This window comes from Physeter macrocephalus, chromosome 7, assembly GCF_002837175.3.
Source record: "Physeter macrocephalus isolate SW-GA chromosome 7, ASM283717v5, whole genome shotgun sequence".
Taxonomy (NCBI): domain Eukaryota; kingdom Metazoa; phylum Chordata; class Mammalia; order Artiodactyla; family Physeteridae; genus Physeter; species Physeter macrocephalus.
In genome coordinates, this window is record NC_041220.1 from 158,022,275 (window position 1) to 158,040,626 (window position 18,352).

Here is an 18,352-nt window from a genome sequence, read left to right on the forward strand (position 1 = left end):
ATGGGAGAAAATATTTGCAAACGAATCATCGGACAAAGGATTAATCTCCAAAATATATAAACAGCTCAGGCAGCTCAATATTAAAGAAACAAACAACCCAATCCAAAAATGGGTAGAAGACCTAAATAGACATTTCTCCAAAGAAGACATACAGATGGCCAAGAAGCACCTGAAAAGCTGCTCAACCTCACTAATTATCAGAGAAATGCAAATCAAAACCACAATGAGGTATCACCTCACACCAGTTAGAATGGGCATCATCAGAAAATCTACAAACAACAAATGCTGGACAGGGTGTGGAGAAAAGGGAACCCTCTTGCACTGTTGGTGGGAATGTAAATGGATACAGCCACTATGGAGAACGGTATAGCAGTTCCTTAAAAAACTAAAAGTAGAATTACCATAGGATCCAGCAATCCCACTACTGGGCATATACCCAGAGAAAACCATAGTTCAAAAAGACACATGCACCCCACTATTCACTGCAGCACTATTTACAATAGCCAGGTCATGGAAGCAACCTAAATGCCCATCAACAGACGAATGGATAAAGAAGTTGTGATACATATTACACAATGGAATATTACTCGGCCATAAAAAGGAACGAAATTGAGTCATTTGTTGAGACGTGGATGGATCTAGAGACTGTCATACAGAGTCAAGTAAGTCAAAAAGAGAAAAACAAATATCGTATATTAACGCATGTATGTGGAACTTAGAAAAATGGTACAGATGAACCGGTTTGCAGGGCAGAAGTTGAGACACAGATGTAGAGAAGAAACGTATGGATACTAAGGGGGGAAATCGCGGTGGGGTGGGTATGGTGGTGTGCTGTATTGAGCGATTGGGATTGACATGTATACACTGATGTGTATAAAATTAATGACTAATAAGAACCTGCAGTATAAAAGAACAAACAAATAAAACAACTAATACTAAACTTTCTTTGGGTTATTTGTATTGAGATATGTTAATATAAATGTTTCAGACATTACATGAAATTTCTAAAAATCTTATATGTTCTGGTATAATGTTATAAGTCATAATTCTAGTTATTACTTTAAAATGTATATCTCAGAAATAACTAAATTTCCTTGTCAATTGCATTATTACGAACTTTCATCAGATCTTTAACCGTGGTCATTTTTAAGTCTTTTGTCATTTACAGACAGTTCTGGGTGTACTGTGACGCTTTTGCAAAAATGTTCCTATGAAAGGGTTTCATCTTCAGGGAATTCATGGAAAAGACTCTGACAAGTACAGGTTTCTGGTAACTGACTATACTGCTGAACTGAATGAATAAGCATTTTCAGAACTCTAATGGAAAACTGAAGAATTCATAAAAGTGCTAACAAAAGATCAAGATGAAAAAAACAGTGTGTGTGTGTGTGTGTGTGTGTGTGTGTGTGTGAAAAAATAAAAAGAAAAAAATTATACTGGAGTACAAAGCTCACTTGTAAAGAGGTTGTTTGGTACATACGGATTAATACCTTTTGGTTGCTTTTATAAATAAAAAATAAGCAATATGTTTTTTTTTTACTATCCTAGCTTTCCTATAGATAAACTATTAAACTATTACAATTAAATTCTGTTTAGTTTTTTGACAGCCTCCATTTTACAATTTAGTTTCTATATTTTCTACTGGTTGTTCTTTCAGAACATGTCATGGGAAGTTTCACTACATCTACTGACACACATCATTGCTTTCAGACTTCCACAATTAATCCTGAAATTATCACATTTTCATTTCCAGAAAGTCTGAAATATTTTTCATTGAAATTTCATAGAAATCGAGTTGTAGAGTTATAGAACTCAATTTGCAATGGATTACTAAAAAAAAGAGGTAGCATATTATATGGACAACCATAAAAACCAAGACAAGACAGTAATAACCTAGCTGCTCAAAAACCCACTTGCATCACCAGATCATTAGGGACAAGCACTTCTGAGGCACGGGGTGGGAGGGATTAGCACTTCGCTGCTGCAAGTGTGAAATGCCGCTTTCTATAATCATCTTCATGTCTTTCACCTGAGACAGAAACTTCCATCTCACTTACGGATTTTAGAGCAAAAAGGATCAGAAACATTCCTTTTGGCCCATATCCTTTTGTGTCTTTTCCCTTCTCCTGACATTCTCTTATTACTTCAGAATTCTTATTTTTTCCAAAAAGAAAAGAGAATAGGTTGAATTTTTATCCCTTTGAAATGCCTCATTGGACCCCTTAAAAATCACTCAACTGAAGTGAATTTTCACTTATTTTTAAATTTCTCAGTCCCTAAGGAGTGCCATATTCTTTAAGTTACTTTAGTTAGGATTTTACATTTTAGCTTTGCCTAGAGTTGGAATTTCAGATGGCTTAAAGGCAATTTCAATTTTTTAAAAATAGTGGCCTGTGAGGTATGCTTAGCCTTTTGAAAGAGAGATGCTTTTCAAAGAAATGCCCCCAAATTTTCACATGCCTATAGACTTACACAATTTCATAGAGGCTTTCTAAGAAAATTTAATTTAATAAGGGTTTCCACCATAATGGTCTCACCTAGACACTCTGCCATTTAAATTTCCACAGGGGCTTGATGTTTACAGAAACTTCTAAATCGTGACAACCTTGTTTATCTGTTTGAAGCTCATTTCTATATGCTAGGTTTTACTAAGCAGAGTATAATAAAAGGGCTATTTAAGGTTTTTTGAAGATTTAGAACAAAATATTGTTCCATCACCTATGTCTTAAGTGGAAACACTAAGGCAGGATTTCTCCACGCCGGGCATTACTCACATTTGGGCTGGACCCTCCCTTGTCGGGGGCTACGCTGTGCTGTGTAGGAAGTTTAGCCGCATCCCTCGCCTCAACCCACTAGATCTGAATAGCACCCCTCTCTTGCCTTCCCCACCTGCCACTACTTCTGACGACCAAAAAATATCTCCAGACATAGCCAAACGCCCCTGGGAGGCAAAATGAGCCCAGGTGAGAAGTGCTGCTCTAAGGCATGCTATTTTGTGCATCTTCAAAACCAAAGATTCTACAGTAAGCCTCAATCTTTATGTTGACAGAGAAGGCATATAATGTAAGATGAAAACAAGTAGGACCAAAACATTCTGGCAAGGAAAAATATTCTAAAATATAACCAAGCTGAGATTGTGATTATAAATCAGTCACTTTCTGGGCAGCAAGGTCTGACTTCAGCTGAACCTCAGCTAACTTCAAAGTCATTTCTCTGTAAAGGGCACCACTCACTTTTAGGTTCGTCCCCAACATTTGCTTCTTTTCTCTCTGAAGTTCTTTCCTGTAGGAACGGATGCTTTCCTCTATGTCTGATAAAGAAGCCACATCACCACTACTCTTTTCTTTGCTTGCTTCACAACTCTGCACCAAGTTGCTTTCAACCTTAACTAAGGCAGAAGAAAAAGAACCAAGGGTGACCAATTCCTTCTCCAAAGCTAATGCCAAATGACCAATTAGGAAATCCTCACTTCCTAATGGTAGATATTTGAAGAAACTGTTTATAGGGAGAACTCTACTGAGATTATGAAGGCACTGGAACAAAACTGTTTGATTCCTGGAATAAAAAAACCAAACACAATATTACACAACTTAGGACAGTGCAAAATGGTCATGTACAACATACTGTAGTAATCAATTAATATTCATTTCTAAACTCTCTAGTAATCATCAGAACCAATAATGCATTCATATGGTCACTGACATAATTCAGACTGTAGCGATCAAATACGGTCAGCCCCATGGTTGGTTGAATCACAGATGTGGAACCCATGGGTATGGAGGGCGGATCATACTACGCCGTCTTCTAGGACTTGAGCATCCCTGGATTTTTGTGTCCACTGGGGTCCTGGAACCAATCCTCCATGGATACAGAGGAACAGCCGTATACATATCCTAAACCAACTCAGTTAGTATTAATCAGGTTGCTTCCTGATTAAAGTTCCTTCTCTGAGTAATAAGATCAAAATTATATTTTTAAAACTTCATTGTGGGGGAGAAGGGGAAATCTTAAAGTCATTATTAGGCCCTAATCAACCCCACCAAAAAGCCAAAAACAAACATAAAATCAAAACAGCTTCAGTTTCTAAATGAGACCACCTGTTCATTCACGTTGTACCAGGCGATGACCTGGACATGTCCCACAATGGTATAGAACACTACCGCGGGGATCCCTGTTGGCGCGCGTGCGTGCGCGTGCGCGCACACACACACACACACACACACACACACTTCCCTGGACCAATTCCAATTTGATGTGCATTACCTGGAATAGACTATTAAAATCCCTTCAAATGGTGTTCTTTGTTTCCAGTTGAAGAGTGTCCCATAGAAACTTCCTGGCCTTCTGCAAAAGCAAATTTCTGGAAATTCTTTGATAACTTCACATTCCATGTGTTCTAAGAGCCACACCTTCACTGAAGTCAGAGCATAGCTGGGTGATATGATTTGAAAACAAGCTCTCTGCCAGGCCGCGAGAAGCGCAAAGAGATCTTCCATGTGTTCTATGGCAAAAACATGTCACAAGTGCTGTCATTAAACTCTGCCCATTATCGCATAAAGCGAGTTCTTAAAATTTTCTGATTCAATTAGGTATATGATTAAAAAGGACCCACAAAAATTACCTATAGGTTTCTTCTTTGGAAATGTCAGCAGGTGTTTCCCTCTTGAAAGATCTTCTAGACTTAAAAAAATTCTGCCACACTGAATATAAGGAGCTGCAGAATGGTTACCGTTCTCTCTCTCTCTAATTTGTAGCAGCACAAAGCAAGAAAAATTACTGAATGCTAAAAGTGGCGAAAGAGATGTTACAGCAGTAATCATCTGCACATACTCTTTCTCAGATGGTTGTACACAAACAATGCTTTCCTCTTTCTCTTCCTCTTCCTCACTATCAACACTCAACTTGATTTTTTTTACCTCTGATCCTATTTCATATGGCACTGAGCCTGGTACTGGGGAAGATTTCCTACTCAACTTGATCACCCTATTTTGACACTTAATGACCAGAAAGCTGGAGTTAGGGTCTTGATCCATTGACAGCGATAAAGTCACATGATTCAGGGACCTGTAAAAAACACAGAGCTCTGTTTACTCTAAAAGTTCATTCTTTAAAATCAAACAGATGATTAAATGCCATACAAACAACAACCAAAAAGTTTTATTCTCTCCGTTCCTAGGAAACATCATTTCAAATGTAAAATATATCAGAATATTAAGTGTAAAAGCCAAACACATTTTTAAAGATTCTGTAATAGCACTTCTCTTGAAATAGGAAAGCAAAGACATTATAAATATGCTGGACCTAAGGAAGTAATTTTTTTAGGAGAAAGGAAAGGTAAAGTAATGCCTGTATTTTATTTTTGAGGTAGATTTTTCTCCTTTCCTCTTAAACAAGAAAAAAAACTACTAAGTTTTTAAAAGAGTCGATTTTGGTAATTATTTAGAATGAAATACCTCCATGCACTATATTTCTGTTGGACAGTACTGTTGTAGAGCATCAAGATAACGTTATCATGTTAGAATTTACTTACACCTTCAAAGAAGATGTGGTTTTCACTCCAACAACCAAGCTATCTTCTATTACACGATACCATATCTTCTCTACTACCTGTTCTGAATCTTGAAAATTATCTGATAACTTTTCATCAAAGGTATAGACAGGATTTTCTTCTTCACCACAAAGAGTGACAAGACATTCCTGATGGAAAAATGTTTAAATAACTGATTACAAAAAAAACAAAACCTGCCAAATGTAGCAAAACTAAAAAAATAATGTAAACCAGCTTTTGCCTGGGCCTTATGGCTTACATATTTTAAAATAAATTATCATCAAGAATATATTATAGATTAAACATAATTCACTAAAATAAAACTTATAAAACATATAATTAACCATCTACTTGGATTAAGAAGCATGGCCTGACTGTAAACAGGGCTCTGGGTACCCAACACAGAGCCAGCAGGGATGTAAACCTGGAGTCCATTTTGAAAAATAATCTCACAATGTGTGCTCAAGGCATGCTGAGAACAATCCAATCTTTACCTTAGCAGTGACTAACTCTAAACTGTAACTGGAAACTTTTGTGTGAATAACAGTGATTAAACTATCTTAGGACAGCTGATCGATTATTGCTAAAATTTTCTTCTTTTATTTTTCCTTTTTAAAAAAAAAATTCTAGTATAGTTGATGCTAAAATTTTCTTCTTAAAGTCCAGGCCACACTCACTTATTTCCGCACACATATGGATTTATAATAGAAATGGAAATAGGAGGAGTAGTAATGATAATAATAATACACAACACTTACTGAATGCTTGCTATATGTTAGGCACTGTTCTAAATGCCATTCATGCGTCAGTTTGTTTAACCATCACAATAACTCTAGTACCCTAGCTCGGTAGTATTATTATCTACATTGTGCAGATAAGGAAACTTGAGGCACAGGGAGGTTAACTACCTCGCCCCAGGTCACCCAGTTAGCAAGACTCAGAGCTGGAATCTGAACCAGAGGCAACCGCTTCCAGGGCCCATGTTGCATATTAACCATTACTCTATACTGCCCCTCTATGTGGTAATTACTGAAAAAAGATATGCGCACTTACATTACAGTGAACGAAACATGTTCCTAGGAATCTGACACTTCTACCAGTAGCTGTGAGATTTGAGGCAGGCTATTCACCTGAAACCTGGAGAAATTTTTATTACCTGCCAGAATTGCTCTTAAAGTTAACAATGTGAAGGGCCCAACACAGTGCCTTGCACACAGTGGCTTCAATGCATTAATTTCTAACATTTCTTCCCCTTTTCTAACACCGGCAAAATCACCGGGGTCAAGTGGGAAAGGGAAATGGGAAGACTTTGAACAGTGACTTTCTACAAGGACTCGCATGAGGTTTCCCAGGAAATGAGAACAGTAATACAGAAATGCAAGACGATGTGCTTTTGTTTTTTACGTAATGGAATGATATTTGGGGCCAAAATCATCATATGGCTAAGACCGAAATACAGACACAAGGCAAAGAGCATTACAAGAACAGTAAATCTTAAAGGAAGTCAAAGCAAGGCACTAAAGTGACTTGAGGGAAGAGAATGCAACTTCAAGTGTGTCTATGTCCAGGTTTTCTTGATTTATCTGTAACTCTGCTATGCTATCTTTCTCTGTAGGGAACGAATGTGCATAAATACTATTTTTTTATGAAGTCAAAGCAGTTTTTGCTCACTTTCTACATTACTATACTGGCATAAGTAACCGCAAGGTACCTGAAGAGGTTCTTAACGATGGTCAACCGCAAGTGGAACGAGAGTAAAATTATAAAAAGCAGATATGAGGACTAGAAGAGCATAGCAATTTAGGGACATTAAGTAGAGGAATAAATATCCTTAGAAATGAACCATGCAACAGACTAAAAGAATAATTATATTAATGATGAAATTATGTCACCATTAATACAAGGTAAAATAATACTCAGTATATTCTGCTTAAGAAGTCAGAAAACATATACAACTGCCCCTTGAACAAAAGGAGTTTGAACTGCACGGGTCCACTTATATGTGCATTTTCTTCAATAGTAAATACTACAGTACTACTTGATCCCCAGTTGGTTGAATCTGCAGATGGGGAACCAGGGATACAGATGGCCCACAGTAAAGTTACCTGTGGATTTTCACTGCATGTAGGGTCGGCGCCCCTGACCCCCATGCTGTTCAAGGGTTAACTGTAATTCACTTAGGAGTAATTTCTATTCAAACTATACAAATAAAACAGTTTAATATTTAAACCTTGTTTGAACAAAAGGTTTGTTCCCCGAGGTTCCTGATAACTGAGATTTTAATATCTTACAGAATAATTTGCAAATTGGTAAAATATTGGCTTTTTAACCAAATAGTTTTCAATGTCATAAAAGCCCACCATTACATAATCCCTGCCACTTTGCTTCTTGATCCATTGTGCAGCATTTTCCAATATATTCCAATATTCTAATTTAAAGAACTCTTCAATAGCTTATAGGTTTTCAATTCATAAAATGATAAAACGGTCACATGATCAACTTTACCTCCTCTGCACTTGATGTACTATCATCTTTCCCTTGAAACAGGTTCATTAAAGCCTTGTAAGATTTTGAAATAATTTTTTCCTTAAGCAAGAGATGCTGTTGTAATTCCTGAACAGAAACCAAACCAACCTGTAGAGTATAAAGAAAAATCATTGCCAGAGATATAATTTCAAATGAAACCAAACGTACCAATAATTCAGTAAGTATTTTCTCCAAATTTGCTTATTAATTCATTTTTCTATAGACAAGTAAAGAATACGTCTCAGAGCAAAACTATTTTATTTACAAATTTTGAGTCTCCAATTACAAAGGAAAATAAACACAGCAAATAATTATAATAGTTTACATATCAAATTGAGAGAATGCCAATGTATCTGCATCTGTTTCACTACTGAGTTAAGTAATGAATCAATATGAATATGAATAAGTCCAATCAATATTAATAAAAAACAAGGCCTACCAACACTCCCACTCCAACAAGAAAACCGTTTCTCTTGTTGAAATAATTTCTGCTTCAAAAAGCAAGACGTATCATTATGAACAGAAACGCTTACTTTTGAATTGATACTGCTTGAAATCCTCTGTTCATGTGACCTTTATAGCAAAATTTTAAAGGTAACATGTAACAGATCCCAAACTCTCACACGTTAATTGTTGTGCAAATAAACTCAGTGCTCGGGTCCAGTCTTAACTACCGGGGGTAAAAACTGGCTCTGAACTGGGCATACAGCAAACCGTTCCTTTTATTATACCAGATAAATACATTTCAGCACTAAGGATGAAACATTCATGAAATATATTTTACTCCTGAAAATTTAAAATGAGTCGCATTACTGAACATTTAGAAGCTGCTTCATTTCAGATGGATATCTGAGACTGTTTAAGTATTAATCCATCTTTTAATATAACATTTTTCTAGAATGAAAAAAAACAAGATGCAGCCTGTATCTGCCTTTCTTTTAAATTACATTTTAAGGCAGGTAAATTCTTTTTCCTTTTATCAATGAAAAGAAGTTGGAGAGTAAAGACTGAATTCTATCTTCCCTCCATGAACAAAGTACGTAAAGTGTCTACCTAACGTTTTAGAACTTCATCTGTTAGCCTAGTTCTGAGGGCTCCACGTCATTCATGTTCCATCATTCATTGGCCGAGTAACTCATGACTGTGGGGTCGTGAGATGTACCTGTCTGGGGTGGAGAGCCAAGTCTGAGGCTGCTGGAGGGGCCGGGAGTGGAAGAGCAGGATACACAGGCAGACTGACAATGAGGGCACACTCAGAAATTATCCGTGGTCTCTCTTCCCTACTCTCTTCAACATGACCCCCACTCCAGGAATAAACCATGTGTCATTAGACTACTTAAATATTCTATGTTGTTACAAGTTTTGTTATAAAATTATGAAAATAAGCCCATGATAACAAATTTAAACAACATAAAAAGACCTCTCGCCTTCCCTTCCTAGACCCTCAATCCCATTTGCACAGCCAAATGATTGCTTACCTTTCCAGAACTTTTCCATGTATATGTTAAGGTATGCTTTCATTCTCCTCCCCATAAACAAAACCTACCCCAAACCAAATACAGGAGCACACTGCACTGCGTGACCGAATCTTGCTTTCCTGTTCTTATTGTGAACTCTTTCATATGTGCAGAAGAGTGTGCAAGACAAAAAAGCAGTTCATAGACTAATGATGAAGTAGACACCCCTGGAACCACACCCAGGTCAAAAAAGCAGCACTTTAGGAGCAGCCCACAGGCCCTCCCCAATGGAGAACCTCTCTCTGCCGGAGACAACACTACCCTGGCCTTTCAGGATAACTTCCTTGTTGGTCTTCATCATTTTACCATCATCATATGAACTCCTAAAGAATATGTTTAGTTTGTGTGTGTGTTCTGCTTCTGAACTTTTATAAGTGGAATCGTTCTGTATGTACTCGCTTTTCGAGTCATCTATTTGTCGCTAGTAGCTGTAGCTCGTGCCTTTCACTGCTCTGTAGCATCCCATCGGATCACGACACCACTTCCCCTCTCCTTCCTCCCGCTGATGGACAGCTGGGTTATGCCCAGCTGTGGAGCATTACAAACAATGCTGCTGTGAACATTCCTGTACATATGCACAAGTGTCTCCAAGGTCCTGGCCTCTCCTTATCCCCTCCAACAAGTGGCTGGAAAATTAACTGCATAGGGGAAAGAACAGTGAGCCAAACTCTAGATCTAGCTCTGCAAGCCACCTCACATTTCTGGCTCTCCATCTGCTTCCTCATATGCAAAATGGCAGAGAGGGTAGATTTGTTCATCTCTAAAAGGCCTTCCAGCGCTTAGAAATGTTTTGAGTCACATTGAGAGCTAGCGGTAACATGTGGGTACTTGAAACAACATGGACGCTCAGCTATCTCTTAGTCCCTGCCTTCGTATGTCCCTGACTTCCCTCTCTGTTTCTTTCATGTTTTCCTTCTTTGTCTCTGTTGATACCTTCTAGATAATTTTTCTAACAGTCCAGTTTGCTTATTTGCTCCACATCTCTTTGAGTCAACTGTTAAACTCATCTGTTGTTTTTTTTTTTAATTTCAATTTATTTTAGTTTATAGAAATGGTTATTTTCTGTGAATAATTAATCATGATGCCTTGTTTCTTCACATGCTTAGTTATTCTGTACGTGGCTCATTTTCTTTAAAAAATTACTTGTGAGATTCAGAAGAGACCTAGGATAAATGTGTATGCCTAGAGAGGATTTTATGTTGTTTCTGCCAGGTGACTAGGGCACTCTTGCTTTATGTTAAATACAAACGCTCCCAGGGCAATAGTAGCATCAGTGTTCTGCTTGTCTCCCTGGGTTCCAGCCTTTAGAGTTTGGCCTGCTAATTTATTCTTATATTTTCAGCTTTTAAGAAGATTTTAAAAACATATTTCATCTATCATTTTAAGTTGTTTTTATCATCAGAGTTGATCCAAATAAATTAAGTGACATATTACCAGAAGTGGAATTTCTAAAAGTCATGCTTTCATAAATTAAATTATTTTGGCATCATTTAAAAATCAGTATAAAGAGGTACCTTATTCTTTCTGACAGCTACATAGTAGTCCATGGTTCAGTTATACCATAATTTATTTACCATACTCCTAATGATGGATATTTAGATTTTGATTGAACTTTGTTTATTAATACTATTTAAACGTTCCTGTAAAATCAGCTTCGCTTACATGTATATGTTTAGAACAGATTTCTAGAAGTGAAACTGCAAGAGTAAAAAGATATGTGCAATTCACATTTTAATAGCTATAACAAGTTTCCTTCTGAGGAGGTTGGACCACTTTACATACTCAACAATACTGTTTTAGAATGCCTATTTATATTAAGAAAATTAATCCTTTGTCAAATATGTTCCAATTTCTTTTTATATAATTTGCCTTTTTATTTATTTTACTTTGTTTGGAGCACAAAAGTTTTTAATGTAATCAACCTTTTCCTTTATGGTTCTATGTCCATTATGTTTTATTTATCTACTGTTCACATTCACATCTAATATGTGTTCACTAAGCATTTACTGAATTCACTTTAATAGTAAAATACTTGCAAAAGATACTTTTAAAGGGCCCGCAAAGTACAAATATTTACTATCTGGCCCTTCACAAAAAAAGTTTGCCAGGGATAAAGGAAAAAGATAAATGACAATACAAGGAAACAGACAAATCAGAAAGGAGTGACAACTGGCCTGGCCTCCTCATTGGTGTCACTTTTTTCAAAAGGGGGAGAGGGCATAATTCTAGATGAAAAGACCAATGAGACATACAATAATCAAGTGCAAGTGTAAACTGACTGGATCCTGAAAAAAGCAGCCATATAAAACATTTTTGTGGCAATTGAAGCCATCTGAATATGGACTGTATAGTAAATAAGATTAAGAGATTATTATACTAACTTTCTAAGTGAATAATGGTATCGGGGTTACATAGGAGAATATCTTTATTTTTAGGAGATTCGTGCTAAAACACATAGGAGTGAAGTATTAGAATATTTGCAACTTTCAAACGGTTCTGCAAAAATGTACAAATACATGTACATACACACACAAGCAGAAACAGATGAGGCAAATGTGATTTTTTATAAAGTAACAATAGTTGAATCTACATGGGGACTAGAGATAATCACTGTTTTATTCTATGAATTTTCTGTATATTGGAAAATTTTTATGAATGAAAAAAGGCAGGTTACATAAGAACAGGCATCTTATAATCACATTTCCATGTAAACTTGCATATATTCATTAAAAACATCAACAAGAATATGCAAGTCAAAGTGTTAAAATTGGTTATATCACAGTAGTGGAATCATAGGTAATTGTTAGTGTCTCTTGAATATTTCTTGGCAGAGTCTGAGTATTTTACAGGGAATGTGTGTTACCTTTGTACGTTTGGAAAAAAAAATCAAAAACTTTTTTAGAGAGCTTTGTATGGAAAACTTGAAGGTAAACTGATCATGTTTAGAACATGTCATGATTCATCATATTTGCTGCTCCTTTTAAAAGAGTTATGGTATACTGATCCTAAAAACTAGGAAGAATGTGTTTTCAAAAGTCAGCCTCTATTTTATCTTATAAGGCTTATTAAATGTACATAATCTTATGACAAAAAGGTATCATGTTTAGATGACACATTTATAAGTAATGTCATAATAGCTTTTACAGAGGTACCAAAAAAGGAAATAGATCCTTTGAAATACAGGTTTCCCCACTACCCAAAAGTAGAGCATGCCTATGAAACCTTTTGAAAGCCATTATGAAATGAGGTAAAGCAAAGAAGCAATTACCTTAGGACACATCTTGCTAAGGGATGCACAAAATAAATGGGAGATAAAGCACAGGTGCTCACAGACACAGGTCAAAGCTATGGCAGCTGGATGCTGAGATGCCGAGCGCAGTCCCCAGGAAGGAGCTTGGCGGGGCTACTCTCGCTTCTCGGGATGCGCGGTGTAACGGGGCTCGTCGCAAATCAAACGCTGAACGCTATTTTCGCTTTCGCCTTTTTTCATAAAAGCGAAAGTCCTCTTTGGATTTCTTTCGGTTAGCAAAAACAGGTGCTAACGTAGGTCTTTCGTAAAAGCAAAGTGGCATAAAGCAAAGTGGCATAAAGCGAACTTTCAAAAAGCAGGGGATACCTGTACCATATTTTTCCCTCCCAATCACTCAGTTTCTTATACTTTAAGGACCTTTCTTTCAATGTTCTTTCCTTCATTTAGAACAGCACTAATCCAAAAAAGCAAAAGCAAAAAGCAAAGACACTAACTTTCAATCTTCTTTCCAGAGGTGGAACCACCAAATAATTCTCTTTGTTGTCAAATACGTCATCTTCATTGCAATCCAATGTTTCACTCTAATAAATAAAACAATACACTAAAACTGAAATTTTGAAATTAATTGTATTTAAGATTAACAAAATACAATTAAAGTTTATCCAAAAGGCAGTGTGCCACAATACACATTGTTACATAAAAGACAAGATACATATTTTCCCCCTCATCTTCTCATAACTAGAAAATGGTACTACCATCCACTAGTACCACGCACCTAACATTTGTATACTGCTTCAAAAAGTATCAGCTTACTAGGCTTTTATAAAATCCCATAACTAGAGAAAATAAGAATTATCCTCCTTTTACTAATGGGAAAAAAAAAAAACGAAAAAAAAAACCTGAGGCTCAGAGATGTTTTATATAGATCTGAAACTTCCAGAGTATTATTTTCCTTATGCTCAAAATCTTAAGATATTATGAACTGTTACTTCTTTTACTAAAGCAGTTTCGCTTTATTTTGTTCCTTAATTAATCCAATATTGTCATGTTTATTGGTATAAAATGTGCTTTTCAGAAGCAATGATAAAGTTAATTTACAGTATTATTGTCACTTGAGTGAATACCAGATATACTATATTCCAAATTTATAACAAAAACACCTACACTAATATGTATAAAATAGATAACTAATAAGAACCTGCTGTATAAAAATAAATAATTTTTTGAAAAGTCAATTTGCATAACATTTGTTGAAAAAAGAGTCACTGTACTATTTAAAAGATTCAATGTATGTATTTTTAAAGTTCTAAAAGCTTACTTTAAGTATGAAATCAAAAATATTTAAAGGGTAAGTCAAAAGCTTTAAAGTGCTCAAATTTTCTAAAATGTTCTTAAGTAATGCATAAAAAGTAAATAGAACTTACTGAATAGTTTAAGTTGTCCAGGTCTGTTATTTTAAAGGAACTGAGGCAATCTGAATTCAAGGGGCCCTTAAAAAGTAGCAGTACTTGTTCAGTTCCAGTTCCAAGGAAGTCATCTATCAGTACTGAGCTAACTTTCTCCCACTTAGCAGCAACCTGAAAGAGAGTGTTAAAGAAGGAATAAAGAAAGAAAAAAATCAGATGTGAAGTAAGCGAAATCCTTTTGTTGCACGTAGTTCTAATCTGTCATCTTCAATCTTACAAACAAGCAATGAAAATGGTAGGGTAAACACTGAAAACTAAACTAAAATAAAGATATTGGGAGATGAGAAGACATAAGGAGTCATCAATTTATAAATAGCAAGGTACTGAAATTTCTTTATCAACATTTGTCCAGGGACTGTCACGTTCTTGATTTCTATATTAAAATTTTATAATTTATAAATTCTAACACTTCTCATGACTAACTCTAGTGAAGATTCTTTCTCTAACCGGTTAATTTAAGGATGACTCTCACTCCCATAAGCCTTAGTGGATATGTATTTATGATCAAACCAATTAAACAAGGAATTCAGTGGCATTAGGTAACTAGACGGTACTAGCAAACACTTTAAGAGCTCTCAAAGCAGAATAACGCTTAAGAGTCCATATGGAATTAATTAATACCCTAAACTCTGGTAGGACAGAACATAGTCATTATGAGGGGCACAGAGGGGAGGGATACTAATAGTGGGGCACCTAGAATCATCCTAGCCTAATGAAATGATTTCTTAAGTTTATACAAGAACGTGAGACCCCAAGTTTAAAACAGAAGACAACTTCTTAAAGATCCATAAAGCTGAAAGCTTCCAGATCGGTCCCCTAGAAAACTAACACCATGGGGATCAGAAATCCCTTCTCCCTCAGGCAGAAAAGCTGAAACTCCCACTTAGAATCCCGCACGGCTACATCATCCTCTAGGTGGAGGGTAGCCTGCATTAGAGCAAGATCATAAGACTCTCAATCTATATAATGAAATATCAATCTTTCCCCTATGAGGTTAATTCCAAAGCAGTGATTTTTCACTCATGCAGGGAGAAAGCTGTGAACTCATGTCCTCCCTTCCTCCCACCGCTCCGCCATGAAGAGCATGGACTACAAAGAACCATGTGAAGAGACACTGGTAACAAGAATGTGCTCAGCACGCAAACACCATACAGCTGTGCGCGCATGCATGCACACACATGCTTGCAATCTCTAGTTCTAGAAGAGCGCCATCCAAAAGAAATATACGTGAGCCACAAATGCAAGGCACATATATAACTTTAAATTTTCCAGTAGCCAATAAAAGAAAGTTCTCTAGTAGCAGTAAAAAGGTGAAACTTATTTTATTTTATTTAATCTATCTAAAATATTATTTCAATATAATCAATAAAAATTATTAAAGAGATATTTTATTTCCATTTTTTACTAAGCCTTTGAAATCTGGAGTGTATTTGACATGGACAGCACGTTCTAATTCACACCAGCCACATTTCAAATGTTGAATCGCCACCTGGGGCTAGTGGCTACCGTATCAGACATCGCACCTCTAGAACATATTAGCCTCTTTCTATCTATAATACACCACTATCTGCTTCACATATACTTGACAATGATCTCAATTTTGAAATGCCTGCTACATAGATACTTGTCAAAACTTGCAGAGACAATTTCTTAGTTGTGGCATGTGGGATCTTCAGTTGCAGCATGCGGGATCTTCAGTTGCAGCATGCGGGATCTAGTTCCCTGACCAGGGATTCAACCCGGGCCCCCCCGCATTGGGAGCACGGAGTCTTACCCACTGGACCATCAGGGAAGTCCTGTGATAGAAATTTTAATTGAGCTTCTAATTAAATGGACAGGGCACATCAAGTAAGGCAGTATCTGCTTTTTTTCCCAAAGCAGCGCAAGAACTTAAAAGGTTGTATAATGTACTAAAAAAACTACTTTGGAAGATCTCGAACTATAAACACTTCATATCACATAACTGAATGTGCTGATAAACATCTTAAGCCAGGAGGACGCAATGTTAACAAAACACCAGGGTCAGAGAAATATTATCGGAGACGCACAGTTACAATCCTCCAATTTCCTTTTCATTTTCTGCACCTTTTTACTCGTTATTGAACGCTCAATACCGGTGAGTATTTTAAAGCAATTTCCCAACCTTACATGAAAAGACATGACTACATGTAGATAAAATGTGAATGCTTGCTCAAAGGACAACTCTGAGTTTCAAAATGTAACATAATGAAATTCTCTAAGCAACGGTTTTTAGAAAAATTAACACATCACTTTTCTCTGGAGAACAATTACTCGTCTCTAAAGGGACAATGATAGATTTCAAGGAATTCCTCTAGATTTCATTTTAAGTTTAAAATGATAATGACCAACTTTTAAAAAGCTCAACAACTGATTTGAGTTTTCTAGAAAGGTTTATGATCTTATTCTAAATAAAAATACAAAGCCAATTATTACCAATTAATGAAAATTAGAGTTATAGTAAAAGACAAATAAATAGATAATAATTGTAGTTATGTATTTATGTACTTCCAAAAACTCAAGGGTTTTATGACTCAAAATCACAAGGCAAAATCTTTATCAAGTAACATTCAGATAATTTTAAGAAAAAAGAATGATGTAACATATATGATTTTCTTTTTAGTGCAGCACTAAAAATTGATTTGGATAATAAGACTCCAGGATGAATCCTATGAAGCACAGGGATGCTTAGTAGGTCTAAGACTATGCCAGCTGAATGATGAAAAGTACCATACCTGAAAGTTCTTTTCCCAAACAGCACAAGCATCACTGGACCTAAAGGATATGACGAAAAGGAGGTCTCCTCCACGTGAATCCATAAGTTGAACTGCACAAGGATCTCCAAATGGAAGCTGGCACACACTTTTAGGAGTCCCATTTTGGAATGAAATCAGCTGATTCTTTTGAGTAAGAGCAACCAGAGACATTCTTAACTGGTTGTTGACAATCTCAGTTGCACAGACATGCACACATGTTATCACACTGGTATAAGCAGGAGGGATAATGTATGTATCACTTATTACTTCTCCCCTTTCAAGGGAGTATACACAAAATTGAGTTTTCCAAGTTGCATAATCTGATTTTGAAGGCTGTGGGGTACATCCTTCCTCAGATAAGTAATATCTCTTTCGTCCTAACAAAACCATACCTACATTTTCAATCTCCCCTGCCCACTCAATAGAGGAAAACTTAACGGACACAGTAACAACTTTGCCAGTTTGGGAAGAGATATAACAGAATGTTTGGACATGTCTCCATAAAACTAAAGGGCCATGAAGGACCCTTATGCTGTCCTTCGACTCAGAGGGTAGTCTAAAACTCAAACGCTTTTCAAATTTATTGGTACTGTGAAGAAATAGTAGAAAATATCTGAAAATGTTACTCTCTGTAATGCACTGTATCATAACATAAGGCAGATTAATTCCAGTTCTGAAATCTGAAACACAGTCGCAACCCATAATTTTTAAATGAGAGTATTCTTCTTTTATGCTAAAGAATCCAGTGGATTTCTGAACAAATACTCCTGTTCCTCTGTCAAATACCATTCTTCTGACATGTAACACAGGTGTTTTTGCAGGCCCTTCACCTACAAAATTTCCTTTAGACAAACGAAAAACAAGCACTTCTCCATTATAACAGAAGAGCCTTTCTTGTTCATTAGATGACATTGCTTGTTTGCTAGTAAAGCCAAGGTATCAAGTCCAATTTTCGAACGTAAATCGATTCCAGTTGATGCTTCTAAACCTAAAAATGAAATGAAGGAAACTGCCATCCAGTAGGCAGAGCTGAAAAGAAAACACATGTTTTTGTTAGAGAACTATCACATAGGTAACTATAAACTTTGACATTTTTAAGCTTTTTATGCTATTTTAACAATGTCACACTTATCAAAAAACTGTATCCCCAATATTATTTCTGTACAGCCCTTAAAAAACACAGTTTGCAAAGAATGCAAATAACCACACCACAAAAGATAACCGAATGTGTTAACAGCATCTATTAAAAGGTGTGGGTGCTCTATTATAAG

The 18,352-nt window shown here is 36.2% G+C and overlaps 1 protein-coding gene across 2 annotated transcripts; it reads right to left on the minus strand.

Annotated features, from left to right (window-relative positions):
- Window positions 1-825: 825 nt before the first annotated feature.
- On the minus strand, window positions 826-18,078 carry FANCB (FA complementation group B). Of its 2 annotated transcripts, XM_055086324.1 has the most exons (9): window positions 17,061-18,078; window positions 14,266-14,418; window positions 13,336-13,422; window positions 8,054-8,182; window positions 5,531-5,697; window positions 4,622-5,064; window positions 4,264-4,501; window positions 3,234-3,555; window positions 826-897 (listed from the first exon to the last, which is right to left on the minus strand). In XM_055086324.1, exons 1-9 carry the CDS (start codon window positions 17,991-17,993, stop codon window positions 880-882), a joined length of 2,490 nt encoding a protein of 829 aa, XP_054942299.1. In that variant the 5' UTR covers window positions 17,994-18,078; the 3' UTR covers window positions 826-879. The 2 variants fall into 2 exon arrangements, with proteins under 2 accessions (XP_054942299.1, XP_023971261.1); XM_024115493.2 differs by lacking the exon at window positions 826-897 and having other exon boundaries at window positions 1,485-3,555.
- Window positions 18,079-18,352: the final 274 nt, after the last annotated feature.